The 18,010-nt window shown below is 46.0% G+C and overlaps 1 protein-coding gene across 1 annotated transcript in view; it reads right to left on the bottom strand.

Annotated features, from left to right (window-relative positions):
- Positions 1 to 18,010, bottom strand: part of OTULIN (OTU deubiquitinase with linear linkage specificity) — a 28,708-nt gene that overhangs the window by 1,922 nt on the left and 8,776 nt on the right. Inside the window, exons 3-6 of the mRNA XM_033110581.1 lie at positions 13,851 to 13,945; positions 10,388 to 10,531; positions 4,508 to 4,633; positions 2,175 to 2,444 (exon numbers count right to left, since the gene is read on the bottom strand). Of these exons, the coding sequence (XP_032966472.1) occupies positions 2,175 to 2,444; positions 4,508 to 4,633; positions 10,388 to 10,531; positions 13,851 to 13,945 (635 nt within the window). The remainder of the gene's footprint in view (positions 1 to 2,174; positions 2,445 to 4,507; positions 4,634 to 10,387; positions 10,532 to 13,850; positions 13,946 to 18,010) is intronic.

The raw sequence follows: 18,010 nt of genomic DNA, 5'->3' as shown, positions 1-18,010 counted from the left end.
TTCAGTAATTAAAAACCCAAGTGACCAGTTTAAAAATTGGGCAAAGGATCTGAACAGAGCAGACATTTCACCAAAGAAGATATGCAAATGGCCAATATGCACATGGAAAGTCACCAGGGGAATGCAAATCAAAACCACAGCGACATACCACTTCCACCCACCAGAATGGCTATGATCAAAGACAAATGGTAAGGCAGAGACTGCGTAACAGGTTACAGGGATTTTTGGTGGGGACAGAGGGGGTGATACAATGTTTGGGAACTTCATACAGGTGGTAGTCACACAACACTGTAAATGTACTAAGCGCTACTGAGCTGTACACTTTAAAATGGTTATTTCTATGTTATATGAGCTTCTGCTTAATAAAAAAAGTGTTGGTGAGGATGTGGAGAAACAGGACTCTGAAATATTGCTGGTAGGAATGTCAAATGATGCAGCTGCTTTAAAAAGTTTGGCATTTCCTCAAAATTTTAAACAAAGAATTACCACATGGCCCAGCAATTCCACTCCTGGGTATATACCCAAGAGAACTGGAAACATATGTCCACACAAAAATACACGTACAGGAATGTTCATAGCAGGACTGTTTATAAGAGCTAAACAATGGAAATAACCACATGCCATCAACTGTCGAATGCATGAGTAACATGTGAGATGTCCATACAGTCAACAGCACTTGTCAATAAAAAGGAGCGAAGAACTGATACACGCTGCAGGGTGGGTGAGCCTTGAAAACAAGGCTCAGGGAAAGAAGCCAGTCACAAAAGACCACATATTATGATTCCATGTATATAGAATGTCCAGAATAGGCAAATCTATGGCCACAGAACATGGATGAGTGGCTGCCTAGGACTGGGGGTGGCAGGAATGAGTCCTCATTGGCATGAGGGTTCTTCTAGGGGTGATAAAAATGGTCTAAAATTAGTGTTGTGATGGCTACAAAACTCTTTGAACATACAAAAATCTACTGAGTTACACATTTTAAAAGCATAAATTTTATGATGCGTAAGTTATATCTCAATAAAGGTGTTTAAAAAAAAAGGACTCGCCACTACAACAGATCTGTGGGTATTTCAGAAAGGACCAACTTGAGTCCCATGTGCAAAACAGGCTCTACTAGGCTTTTCACTGCAAGGTTTTTGCTACCGTTCAGGAAATGTAAATAATCTACATTGTTAAGTACAGATAATTTTGTAAAATAATTATCTTCAATCCTCCCGGACCCAGAGTAACCATCATCTTTGCTGTTTCCTAAGCACAAGAAAAGGCAAGCACAAGAGTCAGCCGTGGAAGCAGAAAGGTAGCACTTTGGATGGATAGCCTTATTAATGCTACTTTAGTGGTTGGCTATTCTACTAGAAGGAAAAAAAAAAAGACTTAAGCTTTTTAGGGCAATGTAGTGAATACACCAAAGACAGAGAATACAAGGCCTGGTGAGTCAACTCTTGGCTCCTGGGACAGCACTGCGATGGGTCTCTGTGTCACACTCCAAACTTAGCACATCTGTCAAAGATCCAAGAGCAGGCTGGGCTCTACTGGCTAAGGTGACTCCATTTCTATTTTAAAGGATGCTGCCTGATACAGCTACCGCTGCCAAGATTCAGCAAGGCCCTCAGATGACTCTTCCAAGTGCTTCTTTTACTTGTACACGACCAGAGCCAAGGATACTGATCCCCGCCCCCAGCAGCCTGCAGAAGAAAGCCCAGGCTGAAATAAGCATGGTGTTTATAAAACAGGTTCAAAATTCTTTGGCACTCCTGGCTTGATAAGGTGGAGCCTAATGCTCTTCTCTTCAGTGTGGAATGGACTTAGGGACTTGCTTCTAACAAACAGAATGTGGTGTAAGTGATGGTGTGTGACTTCCAAGATTCGATGGCTTCTTCCTCACTCACTTAACGAATCACTTTCTGAGGCCAGCTGCCATGCTATGAGGACATTCAAGCAGCCCTACATCAAGGCCCCCATGACAAGGACCCACTGAGGCCGCCTGCCATGTTGGATGTGGATCCTCCAGCCCCAGTCGAGCCCTCAGATGACTGCAACCCCCTGAGGCCCTGAGCCAGAACCACCCAACCAAGCTGCTCCTGAATTCGTGACCCACAAAAACTGTGACATAATGTTTGATGGTTAAAACTGCTGTTTGGGGCTAATATACTCCCAAAGGTGCAACTCACCTGTTCGAGGCCACCTGTGTGTCCCACCTGGTTTAGATGGTTCCTCAGCAGCTGTACAGGGTCGCTCGATGTGTCCCGAGCAAACAGAAGCACAGAGAAAAATGGCACTTCCTTTCCCTTCTCTTTATCATCGTACAGTTCAATGGCTCTGTTCAGCATTAAAAATTTTACAGCTTCATAAAGGCTATACTCCTCCTCTTCATTTGTGAACAGTTCATCACAAGCTACCTGCCTTGCTTCGGCAGTTCTCAGTTCAGCCAAGCCTGCCCACTGTAAGAAAATTGCATAGTAAGTACATTTTGATCTAAAAGTCCCAGGTATACTTCCATGCTTTAAGCACAAAATCATTTTCAAAAGTAGGCGACCGTGGGTCATGTAGCAGTGATCACAACATTCAAGTTTCCAGCTCAAACAATGGCACTGCTCTTTACACCACACAAATCCCTTTTTCAGCTTTTGCCCCATTAATCTGAAATGAACACAAAACGCACTTAGGAGAAGCACTGGGGCCGAGGAATGGAAATTTTGAATCCCTACCTTCCCAGGTAAGGAGATTGAACCAGTCAATCAGAAGTACTTACGGAAGACCTGACGTGTGTGTGACGCATGTGTGTGACGCGTGTGTGTGACGCGTGTGTGTGACGCGTGTGTGTGAGGCGTGTGTGAGAGGCTGTGAAGGGTAGCTAAAATTCCTCCTCCCTGTAAGGGGCTTCCAGGAGCAGTTACTGCTCACAAACACTGAACCACAGATCTGTAAGTACATTCAGCCTTCAAAATATTTTCAGCCTTCAAAAATAAAGAAGGGCATGGAAGATTGTGGGGTCCCCTGAATATTAGTTTACTAAACTTAACCTTCTAACCTCTTAAAAATATACGTGAGTTTCAAATGAATAAATCCATTCAGGTAATCCTTACTGACTCCTGATTAAGCAAAAAGCAGTGTTAGATATTCCGCTAACACAGGCAAGCTCTTTACGTGAACATGGAAACCCTACAAATATTAATATATGTGCTTTAAAGTTCAAGTGAATGAGATGCCAACCTAAAGCTAGTCCTTATGAATCACCAGTAACTACGGCTCATCTCAAAAACCATTAAAGTTTTAAATTCAAGAGTAAATTTTTACGGTAATGACTGCAATAGGACTCTCTCCAATATTTTGGTTGAAAGCTAGAACATCTCAGTATTTTCCAGAAGTAGACCAAGCTGCCAGTCAGATCTTGGCTCTAGAGTCAGAGTCAGGATGTAATGAAGGCCTCGCGACCGAGCAGCTGGTGGCTTTTGCAGGGCATTCTCAACTTTTGGTCCTTAGTTTTCCCATCTGGAAAATGGGGCTAACCACAGCAACACCTTGGTAGTAGTGAGAATTAAATAACACTAATACTTTTACTGTACAGCCTGGCACGTAGGAAGTGTTAGCAATGCTGGCTCAGATTATTAATGAATAATTTTCATGTTATTGTAAATTGAAATCACTTAAACATTCCCAAATATAAGGATCTAGTTACAGCAAACACACCTCAAAACGCAAAAATTGCAATTTCACGAGAACTTAAGAGCTAAAAAGGAAATTGTCACCAGTGGCTGAGCTGAAGAACTTTCCCACTTGCTCCCACAGGGCCAGAGACCGGCCCTCAACCGCCCACTGACGCCGGGACAGGGAGCGAGTCCTTATCAATCACCTGACGGGCCTCCACCCAACAGATCCTGCGCTTTACTTAACAAGCAACGACAGTGGAACCCCTCTTCCCGAATTCCCTTCCTCCCAGTTCCTATCACTGGTCTTCCTTGGACAGTGTATTTTCCAGTAAACATTTCTTATGTTTGTAAATACAAACTAGGTTCCAGGAAGTCAGGGGTCTCAGTTCATTCATCAAGATATTTACCAAATGCCTGGTATGTATCAGGCTCGGGCCTCGGCACTGGGTATAAAGGAATGAACAGAACAGTCTCTAGTGGAGCTGAAGTCTACGGGGGTGGCATGGAGCTAAGGAGTACAAAGTCGTATCACTGATAATACCATAAGAAATACAGACTCAAGGTGTCCCTGAAACTTGTCAGTCTGACTTAGCACAAAGACTACGTTTGTTCCATTTCCTTTGAAGAAAGTTAAACAGTTCATTACACATATCTCCTCCGAGAACATGTGATGCTGATACTTCTCAATGTTACCAAAGACCTCACTGGAAGAGTGTGTTCACCTGAAATTACTGTGCCTAAAAACCAGCCGTGACGCTTGGTAATCCACTAAGTGAGGCGTCAGAAGTGTCTGCTGGGGCAGTGAGGAGCAAGGGGTCTGCACTAGTCAGAGAAAGGAAACTTCATGTCCAAACCTTCTTCCTCAGCAGACTGAGGGACTCCTTGATTTTATCAACCAGGTCCTCGCTCTTCCCCTCAAATTTCAATCCAAGTTTCCACTGCTTGATCCAGCTATACTTGCTCATGAGTTTTTCCGGTAACTGGAATATCAAGACACAGAGAGAGAAAGGATGTTAACATCCAAAAAGGCCATCACACGGTCCTAGCTGTAAGAAACCACAAAGCCTACGAACCCCACCTTCGTTTCCGGAATTAAGCCCTGCAGGTCTGTCCTATGGGTTTAGGACGGAGGACGTACATCTGGAAGGAACTCGGACCGTACACCCTGTCCTGCTACAGTGACACGGTGGTCCTGGCTGAGATACCAGGGTGCGACCTCCCCTGCTGCGTGACAGCCCCAGCCAGAACCCACACAGCAGTCTGTGGGAGCATGTAAAGAGCCCACCCGGGTAGCCTCCCTGCCATTCCCTGAGGCCTGACGCCGAAGGCGCTTTAGGACATGTGAGATGGTCCAGGAGAAAAGAAAACCTGCTCCCTTGCTGATGAGGAAAATAAGTCCTAATTTTGGTATTAGCACATATACCTAAAGTTTTAATATTCAAAGAAACAATACTGTATCCAGTTGAATTGCTTAATCACTGTAGTAAGATAAAAAAAAATACACCTGAGAATAAGAGACAGGGGTTGGGGGAGCTGTGATGGCCTAGCTCACTAAAGAAGTGACAGCTGAACGACTACTAGGCCTGCTTCCTTTTTTTTCCCTGGAGCATTTGTCACTTCCCCCTATCATCAGTGGAATCCAGAGTTTGAAAGGCAAGCTGGGACACAGCGTGATCAATGAGAGCATGAGAACTCAGACCCGCCTGACAGTCGGGTGTGTCAGGAGAAAATCCACATAGTTAGGTTGGGCACAGGCATGTCGCATCACTGCTATAAAATTTAGAAAGGAAAAAAAGTTCACCTCCACGTCAAAGGATTAGCAAAGAATAATTAATACCTACAACAGTCTACGTGGAACCTGAGAGCGTGTGACAGTTATAAATAGTTTTAAATGAGACCATATGTTCAGTTCTTCTGGAAGACCCTGAAGACCTTTTCGTGAATGGTAATTCCAGTTTTATTTTCTCAATCTATAGCAATCATGCAAAACGAAGGTAGTTTCATCTCTGAAAAATCAAAACCACAATAGGGATATGAATTCCCCTTCAGGTTACCGGTGACAACAAGCCACACTTACTCACTGAGGGAGGAGGGGCTTTTGCCTCATCTAATCCTGATGACACATGACCACCCACTCACCCAAGAGCCAGCTACCTCTGTGCCCACACTGTCCTGCATTTCGGCAGCATGTGGGCAGTTCTGCTACAAACCTGCAGTTAGGTTCTCATGTTCATTACCAGAACCTAAAATGCCCTCAAGTGGCAACAAGCTGAAATCACAACTGGGCAAAAAGAAACGCAAGTGAGCAGAAGACGCTGGTCCACAGATGTGAGCTGGGAGGCGGCATCAAGGGAAGCCCTGCTGAGCCTCACGGGACACCTGTGCGGGCATCGAAGCAGCAGGCGCAGCACTCAGCTGGAAACTTCGGTTCCCCCAGAGATCTGAGCACACACAGGGAGACCGAAATAAAAGTCTGTCTCCTTGTCCCGCCTGTGTTATGGTTAAACTGTTGCTAAAGTAACCATCCAGCTCAGGATGTATGCTTCTGGGAGATGCAGAGATTGTGGAGAAAGTCTAAAAAATGAGGTGTGAAAAAGAAATTACTAGGGAATAAAGGAATTGGAATAATTTATTCAGAAGGAAAAAAAATGAATGTAACTTTGAATGCTTTCAGGGGTCATAATACATAGAACACACATAAATAGCCCTTCTTTTCTCCTATACACAGAAACTGCACTTCTGTTAGAATAAGGAAAATTTGACCAAGACACAAGATTTAGGCAAGAAATAATGATGGGAAATATTTAAGAATAAAGTAAGTCATTAGCTTAAGTATAATTTCATTTGTGACTGAACTGAAAAACTGCCTGTTTTCTCTAGTAAGTGTCTATAATTCTTGAAATAACCTCCATGATTACAGGGATAGCAAATAATGAAAATGTGTCATCCCTGAAACCAACTCATAAATGAGGTCCGTACACTGCACAGTCTAACCCCCTCTAAGCCACCTGCCACGGGTCCCACACACTGAGACACTCTAAAGCTTAGCAAACGTGGAAGCTGAGGACTCCACTGGGGAGGACACCAAGTCTCAGGGACCCAGGCACTGTTCCAAGTTTGAAAACGGCCAGGCCACGCCACCTCCAAGGTCAGGGTCAGGGTGGGCGACCTGACTGCCGTCACACACCAAGTCTGCGCTCTGGACAGAAGCCGGAGAGAAGCCGGAGCTACACAAGGGCAGGACAACAGGAGGCGAGGGGGGCTGCAGTGTCAGAGGGCACGAGGACAAAGCTCGACCTCCCGGGGGCAAGGGAGCAAGGCCAGAGGGGCTGAGCAGCGGCACAAGGCAAAGGCTCCCCTCCACGAGCCCAGATGGGAGAGTCTCTGAGCCCCGCTGTCCTACCGCTTTAGCGTGCGGTTCTAGGAGAGGGAAGAGGGCGCAGCTCTACAGAGCACACCCTCAGGTACAGCTAAAGGCCGCACGTCCCAGGGTCACAAAACACGGCTCCTCGGGGCTCCCCAAATCATTCCTGGTGACATGCACACTGAGCTCCAGGCCACGATGTGTGGCACAGCGTGTGGCCTGCAGGCCGGGGCTGAAGCTAGTTCTGCGGCTACAGATTCACACAAAAACCGAGGTGTCCCAGGCCCCGTGTGACCCCAAAAGCTGAGGCAGCTTACTTAGAGCCAGTGCATGCAGGAGCCCCTAATCATGCCGAACCCAGATTCCCTCCAACCTGCCTGCTGAGCAGCGTTTAGTGTCCCCAGGACTTCTGAAAGGCCCATGGACACACAGTGACCAGTGGTGTTTGTGCCATGAACCAGCCAGGACACCGGACTGTCACTAGACATAGGGCATTTCAGAAGGACCAAGGATCAGGGTAAACTGAGGCAGATCCACCATCAGAGACTTATTGTGGGTCTGGCCCAAGTGTTTCTGGTCCCAAGCCTACCCTGTCGTAGCACAAATCACGTATACCAATTTCTAACAACAAGCAGGGTTTGGCTTAATGTGACAGGATACAAGTAATTCTGATACAGCAGGAAGGGGAAGAGGAAATGGGCACACTGACTTTCATACCAAAACTCCTGTAAGACTGTCTTGTTTTGTAGCCATAGTTTTTAAGAATCACCTGATCTGCTTGTCTTAAGCATGTGTATTAACAAATAAATGCTAAGATGTTTACCGACTAGAGCTACACAGGAGTACCTGGAGGAGGGAAGACGCCACTTCCGGGCGAGGTGGTCGGGTACCCACCACCCCGGGCATGCTGCCAGCCTCTGCAGGCCTCACCGCCCGCCCGTCTGCACACTGAGTCCCCACCCGGACGCCTTCAGTCACACCGCAACACCCACCCACCCACTTGCTCACTCAACAAGGCCCTTGTCAGTGAGAACAGGACGCAATGGCATCCACAGGTGCTTCAAACAGCTTGGTCAAGTCTGGGTACCCCTTCCGGCACCGGCACCTGTACGTGAACCCAGTGGTGCATCTGTCACCTGCTCAAGCGACACAACAAAACTGACCCTGCAGAGAAAGTGCTCAAACCACGGGAAATGGCTGTGGGCGGGAAAGTCAACAGGAGAACAAGCCTCCTGGTTAGAGGAGAGCAAGGAAAGCACGAAGTCCATCCCCTCAGCTGGCATGTAACAGAAGTGAAGTTTAATAACCTTAAATAGGAAACTCACAGGTATGACGGGCTTTCTCTGGGACACGGGCCCCCTGGCATTCAGTAATGGTTAGATGGCAGAAATAATACCACTGTGACCAACTAATCTGATTATGTTCTCAAGGGAAGAGCTGTCTTTGTTGGCTGATACACACAGAAAAGGGAAGGAACCGGAAAGAGTGCTTGAGATTTGAAAACTATTTCCACGGGACTCAACTCAAGTCAGGAAAGCCGCCTGAAAGCCCCACAGCTCACACACGGCGCAGACTGTCGCAGGGATCAGAAAGCCAGCGTCTGCTGGGCTTGTCAGACGGCAGCTGATCTTACCCACATATATCCTATTGGTAAAATGAAAGGGACACTGTGCGTCATGTTTATGGGGCATATTTTACATGTTTACTTGTGTAGAGAGCACTGCTTGCACAGTTTCTTGGAAAATATACACACTGAAGTACATTAATGTCCATAAACCTAAACAGCCCCTTTTAACGGAAAAGGCTCAAAGGAAAAAATCACCCTAAAATTGAGGAGGATTCTATGTAACAATCTATAAATGAAGCTATGGTCGTCGAACAGAGGTTAAAGCAAAGCACAGTGAAATCACACGTTTGCTTCCCTAGCAGTGTACAACATGGAGCCGCAGGCATGCTTTTGCTAAGTGAGCAACAATTCTGAACTATTTCACTACTAATAAAAGTCATGATTTGCAAAAGAGAAAACCTAGTACTGCTTTTGCCTCCATATCAGAACAATAAATAAAAAAGCTAACTGAGAAATCTGCTTAAGATGACTCGTATCTTTGTTAGACAAAACCACCTTTCCCACTTTAAACAGGTGTGCTGATTTTCTACCGGTTTATAAAACGGACAATCACAGGACAGGCAGGCAGTGTCCTCTACGCGCTGGTCCTGGTTTTGCCCTTTGAGGGTAATATGAGCCCTCGCCCACCTCACAGCCCTCTAACTAGCTTAGCTGGCCGCCCGCTTTCCCTGCAAGTCCTCTTCACTCCAGGCTCCTTCGACATCAAATACTCCAGCTCCGTCAACGGTTCCCAGACGGGATGAAGCATCTGGGCTGCACGCCCATAGATCCTGAGGCCGGGGCACACAGCTGCCCTCGCTGCTTGCGATGGGACCTGACCGGCCCAGTTCCAGGCGGGGACTGTCATGGCCTGTTTCAGAAGCACGCCTTTAAAACAGGGCTCCCCTATCACTGCCGGCCATCACGTCACGTGGGCTCACACGGGGCTTGCAATCAATCAAGATCCTGACGCCTTTTTTCCTCCCCTCATAAGCTGCTGGTAAGGCAGAGCTTCCCAGCTAGCACTTTGGGTTTTGTTTTGGCTTTTTAAAAACATGTAAGCACATGACTTCTGATTTCCTTCCAATTAATGTCAGTGTCAGTTTTGCTCACCAAACTCTTTTGGGATATTCTATCATCCAACCCATCACGTAACCTCATCTGATGTGTGTCAGACATGACACACTGATACCGTGACTTTCTGGGTGTCACCACCACACTGTGGACTTAAATCACTGCAGAGGGCCTGGCATGGGACACAGGCCCGACCCTCACCTCACACGGAGCCTCTGCCCGGGTGACTTGAATCCTCTTGCTTCTCGTGCTGCTGTTCAACCACCTACTAAGCCGATCCACCTCACACTGTGCAGAGGGCGCTGATTTCTGGAACTGGAGCCAGAACTGCACAAATGTGCACCTAAAACCCAGCAGGTTCTCAGGGTACAACACACAACCCGTTTAATACAGACCCCACCACTGAAGCCGACCCGCTCCTAAGCGCTTCTTATAAACTCTAAACACCTGTTTTCTAATTCAGCTCAGTTGTTCATCTAAATTGTATCATTTTTCTCTTCTGGGACTATCAACTATTTTTGGTCGCTTTGCTAGGCAAAACCACCCCGGCCACACAAAAGCCAATACACCCACATGGTGGTGACATAACACTGCAGGCAGTACCGGCACAGAGCACGGGCAGAAACGAGAAGTCTTTCTCACAAAAATGGCTGGAAACATTGCGGACTCAAACCTGCAGCAGCAGCGTACCAGCGTGAGCTCGGGGTCCTGCAGCCAGGGGGGCAGCGCCGCCGGCTGGCTCATGGCCTGGAAGAGCGTGGCCCTCAGCGCGCAGTAATTGTCCCCGCGGACGCGTCTGATGGAGGTGAACTTCTGAGATACCTCTTCGTAGCCCTGGGTGAAAGCATCAAAGAGTTCAACACGGTTGTCACTGACTTCAGCGGGGGTTCATTCCTGCAGCAAAGACGAGCCCCTGCTCACTGGAAGACCAGAAGGAAGGCTGGCTGAGTCCTCTGTGTAAGACATTCTAATTCCTTCTTTATTAATCAAAAGAAATTAACAAATGTTAGTACCGTCCAAAATATCGGAATATATAACAGACACGACACACTGAAACATAAATACACCAAGTATTATTAACACACTAACCACCCCCAAAGTGGGACTTAACCGTGTTTCCCCAAAAAGAAGACCTAGCCGGACAATCAGCTCTAAAGCGTCTTTTGGAGAAAAATTAATGTAAGATCTGGTCTTAGTTTACTGTAACATAAGACCGGGTCTTATTTATGTTACCATAATATAAGACTCCAAAAGACGCATTAGAGCTGATGGTCTGGCTGGGTCTTATTTTCGGGGAAACAGGGTATACGTCCCTTTCCAAGCAACTGTGGCAACACTTGCTTACTGATAATCAATATTCTGAAGAGTTTAATCTGTGTTTAAATTGACCCTACACTCACTCTTTAACGAAGAGACGGGAAAGGAGAGATATACTAAGTTTGTATCTCCATATTAAAAAAAAAGAAAAACACCAAAATCCCAAATTTCCACAGTACATAAAAAAGTCCACATGCTGAGAGAGATCTGGATAATTCTATTAAGACTTTTTTTAAAAAGATTTGATTCTTTTTGTTCAGACTGGAAGTGAAAGGAGGAAATGAAAATGCTCAGTGACGAGCTCGTCACTCAAAAGCCGCCATCCGAAGGGACAATTTGGAAGTGTATGGAACAGGTCACCAGAGGGTCCCAGTGAGCGGGCGCACAGGCGCCCACACGGCCTGGGTATCGGACTCACCGCCCCCCCCCCCTCGCTCGCCCCCATCCTGTCCGTCCTTTCGCTCGTCCTGCTCGTCCTTGACAGTCACTAGAAACCCTGCACTTACACAAAAGGAGTGTCCCTCTCATCCTGGGTGGACACCATGCAGACAGTCATCCTGTGTCCAAGCACTGGACACTCATTATTAGTGGTTTTCAACGTTCAATCACAGGACGCTGTTCTAAGTGGATATGAAAGTACTTCTTTACACTTTGTAATATAACTTTGAGAGTCACATTTTCATTTAGTGGTCCAACTACTGCAACATTTCAGGGTCCATCAAGCAGACTCACACCTACCAGTGTGCTCCACGGTGGACCCCCAATTATCCTGAACACTCACGATGGGTAGTGCAAAGCAACTGCACCTTTCCAAATGCATAAATTACTCATGCTACTTTCAGAGGTGAATCAAACTCTTAAAATTAAATTTGGATTTATACACACTTCCAAAAGATGAGCCAAAATAAAAATTTGACAATTAGACAAATTAAGACTAAAAATGAACTGAGGCCCAAGCTATCAGGCCCTGAGATGCTCTAATTATTGCCTCAGGCCCTGACGTGACACTTTACTGATGTGCCTTTGATTACTTGGTCACCAAAAAGTCCAACTATAGGGCCAAATTTTCCCTTGAACTAAAATCACAGAGGAGTGATTTCAGAATGAGTTCCAAAATATGGAATATTTGGATAACTAAGGCGTCATCTTCAATTACGGACCTTCAGGTGCCAAGTGTTAGAACAGACCTTTGAAAGAGACTGAGGTCACAAACTAAAATTGCTGTCAGTGAAAGTATTCCTGGGGAAGACGAGAAAATACAGGCAGAGATCAGAGACATTGCAGGCTCAGGGCCAGATCACCGCAACAAAGTGAATACCTCAATAAAACGAGTCACATGAACTTTCTGGTTTCCCAGTGCATTTAAAAGTTACGTTCACACTATATAAAGTGTACAATAGCTTTATGTCGGAAAAAACAATATATATACCTTAATTAAAAAACACGTTATTGCTAAAAAATGCTAACCATCATCTGAGCCTGTTGGGAAAATGGCACCCATAAGCCTTGCTTGACGCAGGGCAGCCACAAATCTTCAATTTGCAAAAAACCACAATAAAGCGCAGCACAGTGAAATGAGGGATGGCTGTATAGTTTAGATGCCTGGCCTTCTGGTTCTCTAGTTTGATACCGGGCTGGAGGTTGTTAGAAAACCTGACTGGCTGATATGCATATCCACCAGACACCCTGGTAAATCTTAACATTCTTAACCTCTGGCAGGAACTGAGAAGCCCAGCATTTCGTGATTGAGTTCCCTGACACGGACCTGCGACACAAAGAGCACAGTCCAGCTTGCAGGGAGCAGAGCTGACATCTGCTCTCAGAGCCTGAGGAGTGGCAGCAGCTACACTCCGAGTAAGATCCGCCCATTTCTGGGCCGGCATGGGCAGTGGAGGTGCCATATTTTCTACAAAAACAAGATCTGAGGAAAAGAACGAATGTATTCAAATATTTAAAAATTTTAAATCCTAAACAATACAGGGCCAAACAAAATATATTAGAAAGGTTTCTATAAAATATGAGAGATCAATATCGCTAATACACAAGAAGTGTATTCAAATTCATAACGTAAATAATCCCAAGAGAAAAATGAGCAAAGGATATAACACAAAGGTTACAAGAGGTAGTGGAAGTGTTAGCTTAAAACTGCCATTTTTATGGCTCAGACACAGTCGAATAGCAGCATTTCGCACGCTTCAAAGCACTAGGGAATGTGGGACTCAGAATGCTTTCAAGGGGGACCAACCGGTGTGCTGCCCGGCTGGCTGTGCAGTGGGAGTGGTCCAAGGGGCCTGATCTGGGGGATCACGTCATGGGGATCCCCGATGTCCCATGGCCTTGGACACTAACTTAGGGTAACCAATCTATGCAATGGCAATGGGATGCCCTAAATGAAGGGAGCAGTTCCAGATCCCTCTGCGTAGGGAGTGTGGGAGGAGCTAGACCCCCACGCCTGGAGGGCATGAAACCTAAAGTGACAGAGACAGCAGCAGATATGACACTTTGTAGCTCACTGAGTCAGAAGGGCATTCCCAAATGACCCCAAGAGGACAAGCAGTGGCTGGTCCAACTCTGAACAGGACAGAGTCATTTATGTGCTTTTCAAAGAAATCAACTTACTGAAAAACTGATACCGATTCTATATTAAGACTGTGACCTGAAAAAAAGTCCTGTATCTTTGGAGTCTGTTTCCTCACCTGTAAAATTACACCACCAAGATATACACAGTGTAATAGCAGTTTCACAATTCACATCTAAAAATATAAAAGGACACACTAAATAATCACCTATGGTGGACTATTTGAAAGACTTGAAGTAGGGCACCTAGGCCTCATACCTTTTTCATACATGTTGCTTTTTGCGTATTTCCCCTCCATTCTTTTTTGCAGTAGTCCATGATATCCATTTCAGGAGCTACACTTAATCTGGGTTCTGTTCAAGAATCAAACAAAAGGGGGGAGTGGAAAATAATGAAACAAAGCACAATCAGAATAATGGTATCGCTTTATGTGGGACTTATTTTCTCTCTCACTTCCTTCCAAAACACACCCAGGATCCCACCCCTGCCTACCACCTGGGCCAGACCACGCTCCCCTCGCTCCCAGACAACAGCAAAGGTCTCACAATGGGTTTCCCTTTCTGACCATTCTGCACATGGCAGCCAGCGGGATGCACTCATGTTTAACCTAAGTCAGATGACATCCATCACCCCGGGCTCCGAGTGCTCCAGGGGCCTCCCCCGGCACTTGGAGGGGCACCGATGTCCTTACTACCTCCAAGGACCCCTGCCATGGCCCCCACTCCCACCACTCCCCGCACTGCCGGCTCCTGCTTCACCTGCAGCCTCCCCTCTACTCCTCCTCCACACCCGCTCCTGCCCGGGCACCTGCTTCCACACTCCACGCGGGTCTCTGCTCACCTCTGACACCCCATGTCATAATGTCACACACACACCTTCACTCTGTTCCCTTTCCCTTCTTGGCGCTGATCAGCATCTGACACATTTCTTCTCCTGCACCCCCAGACCCCTACCCCCACCCCCAGGAAAACATGAGCTCCTTGAGTGCAGGGGCTGCCTTTGCTTCCTGGCTGTGTCCTCAGCACCAGCAACTGCATCGACACAGGTGTCCGCGGACACTGTTCTCATCAATTAAACATGCAACAGTCTCAGCGGTGCGAAAGTACATCCGATGATTTGTCATTAGCTTTCTACATCCATGGTACAAAGAGGTAACACCTCTGTAACAAATGGCATATTTAATTGTCTCCATTTATTTATATCCTACCCTCATCCTCAAAGGCTACAAGTTATTGATAATAAGCCAGAAATTAATGGAGGGTCTCAATATTAGTTGAACTACAGACCTCATTTGACTCTAAAACACATCCTCCCAAATTAAAAATGTGACTTACGATCAGACAAATGATACAGTAAGAATATGGCCTTTAGATTTTCCTTTTTACCATAAGAGGTTTGGGGCTGGATTTTGTGGTATACGTGTAAGCAAGCACACATGTATGTACATGTGTGTTTTAAGGAGAAAAAGAAGTAGATTCTCAGGCACATTTTGACTTCCTTTTTAAGTTATTGAAGAAGTAAAAGTCAGCAAAGAAATTAGGATACAAACACAGAAGTACTTTACAACATATTTACTGCAGAGGAAGTTGTACATAAAATAAAAACATTATATTCAGCAAATTCAACAAATACAAAGGGTGCCAAAAAAATGTATACACATTTTAAGGAAGGAAAAAACTGTATTAAAATTGTAATACTCAAAGTATACCGGTAACAAAAGATGACTAAAGTCATGTGTATACATTTTTTTGGCACCCCCGGTGTTTACTGAGTATAACCCACACCAAGCATTGAGCTAGGAACCGGGGATACGAGGAACACAGACACAGACTCTGTCCTGAATGGGCCTAGAGACTGATGAGGAAGAAAAGCCCATGGACAGCGACGAGCCAGGGAGCGACAGCGCCCGCTTGATTCAGGAGCACAAAAGAGGAGACCCTGAGCCCTTCCTGCAGTCGAGGTAAATCATTTTTTTTAATGCAAAATATTAAGAACTACCTATTTTTTAAAATCTCATGGTGAATCCTTTTTTAAAGAAAATAAGCCTTTTATATAAAAGGGGAGGTAACATATATGTAGATAACATAGATGCATTTATCTGTGGCATAAATCAGCATTGGCTTAAAAGTGAAACAGACCCCTGAACCATAACGTACTGAGAACACAAACACCAATGCTGTTCAGCCAATCCTCAAATATAAAACCATCATTGCTGAAATTCAAGAAACATCTTTTGAGTGTCACTTAGTGGAGGGAAGTTGCCTTGCATCTGCCTTACCACTTAGCTCCCCACAAAGCACGAGGAACTGCTAATGTAGAGCCCAGGACACACAGGGGCCACGTTCTCCCACCTAGCGGAGCACGCTTCCCACTCAGGAAGGGCCTCCCAGATAGAAGGTCCAGCCGTCCTGCTCTCCTTGGTCACAGTCCTCGGTCCTGCACACGCCAAGATAAGAGCCCGACCCTGGGGGTAGGGGAGGGCAGGCCGCCTGTGCTGAGTCAGGCTCCGCGTGTGGCAGTGAGGGTGAGGATATGATGTGCTTGCACAGCTGCTAGAAATGGTACTTTACTTCCCATCCTGCGCTGGCTAGTCTTTGGCACGAGGGCTCCAACAGCCACTGCATGCCGCCCTCTAGGCCACGCCTCCCTCGGGCCACTCCTCCCTCGGGGTCACGCCTCCCTCTAGGCCACGCCTCCCTCCGGGCCACGCAACGCCCTAGGCCATGCCATCATCTAGGCCAGGGGCTGGGGGCACAAAACAGGCAGTGCCTGACCTCAAGCAGCTTAGCGTGTTCTTTTCTTTGTTGAACTGCAAACTACACAGACTGAATACTGTTTCCAAGGAAGACCATTTCTAATGGGGGGAGAAAACATGACCCAAAGGGGGAAGTTGAAAACCAGCGTTGCAGCCAGGAGATGACATAAACAAAAGGTCTGGTCTTTAGCCACCATGGGTTACAAAGACCCTTGGAAGGACTCAGACCCTCGGGAGATGGGAAGTTAAAAATGAACCCCTCCAGAAAGCTGAGACTGAATCGGAGGGTGGGCACCCTTTCTATAACGGGCCAGACAGTAAGTAACATAGGCTTTTGAGGGCCACCAAGTTTGTCACAACTACTCAACTTTACCCTGGGTGAAAGCCACCATGGACAATATGTAAACAAGAAATTCCAATAAAACTTTATTTACAAAACCAGTAGGCATGTCAAATTCAGCCAGGGAACCATAGTTTGCTGACCCCTGGAGAAGGTGAAAAAAACCTTTCCACTAACAAAGAGAGCATTAGAAAACTTTCTGTCCTGCCCTTGGTCCTGGTGTGGCGGAGAAGAAATCTCCCCTGAGAATTCATAACCACAGGCCGGCTCTCATCAGGACAGGGTGGGAATTAAGACGATGCAAATCTGGAAACTCGAGTCTAGAAATTAACATAAAATGGCCCAAGGGAGATGACACCCTGGGTGCCTGGCACAAATAAGGCCAAGTTCTCTCGCACTCAAGCCATGCTGCACAAACTACACAAACACTCAAGAGCGGAGCTTATAGTTCAAACTCTGAAGGAACAAGAAATAAGCAGAAAACAGCAGCTGACATATTTAGACCTACCAGGATTTTTAGAAAATGGAATTATCAGACCGCGGAAAGTATGTTTAAAATGCTTAAAGAAATAAAGAAATAAAAAACATGAACAAAAGGTAATAAACTACCAAAAAAGACCAGGTAAATTGGAGGCGGGGGGACACTGAATTTATCCAAAAAAGACAAAGCAAATAGATCTGAATAAGCTCTCCAGAATGCAACAGAAGCCACAAGGTAAAAAATATACGTGAAAGTATGTGTAATGGAAAGCCTTGGGTAACTGAATGAGGGCTAGCAAACACCTAGTTAGAGTTCTGGAAGGCAAAAACAGAGAACAGGGAAAAGGCAATATTCTTAAAGATAATGGTTGAGAATTCTCCTGAATTGATGCAAACCAGGCATCCAAGGATGCAAACAGAAAAAAATCTCAAGCAGTATGTTAAGAAAACAAATCCATACTTAACAGACATCAGGAGGAACAGCAGAACCGAACACAAAGAGAAGAAAGAGTTTGGAAAAGACAGCTTATGTACCAAGGATTAGGCTGACTGCAGTTTTTAACAACAACAGAAACCAGAAGACAATGGAAGAAAATCTTCAAAAAGATGAGAGAAAACAACTATTCATCTGGAGTTATTCAAGAAAGAAGTGAAATATAGAAATTTTCAAACAGCTTCCCCCTACGAGACTCTTACAGAGGCACGTCTAACGGGTGTCATTTCCGGAAGGCAATGACCAGAGGACTGAGATGCCAGGAGTAAAAGGGGGTCCATGCCAATCTCAGACTCCAGCTGGAAGTGACAGGGCCCCGGACGACCTGAAGCACCTGTGCAGGGATACCC

The sequence above is a fragment of the Rhinolophus ferrumequinum genome, chromosome 7, assembly GCF_004115265.2.
Source record: "Rhinolophus ferrumequinum isolate MPI-CBG mRhiFer1 chromosome 7, mRhiFer1_v1.p, whole genome shotgun sequence".
Taxonomy (NCBI): Eukaryota; Metazoa; Chordata; class Mammalia; order Chiroptera; family Rhinolophidae; genus Rhinolophus; species Rhinolophus ferrumequinum.
The sequence above is the reverse complement of the archived record's forward strand: the minus strand, read 5'-3'. Positions and strand labels throughout refer to the sequence as shown.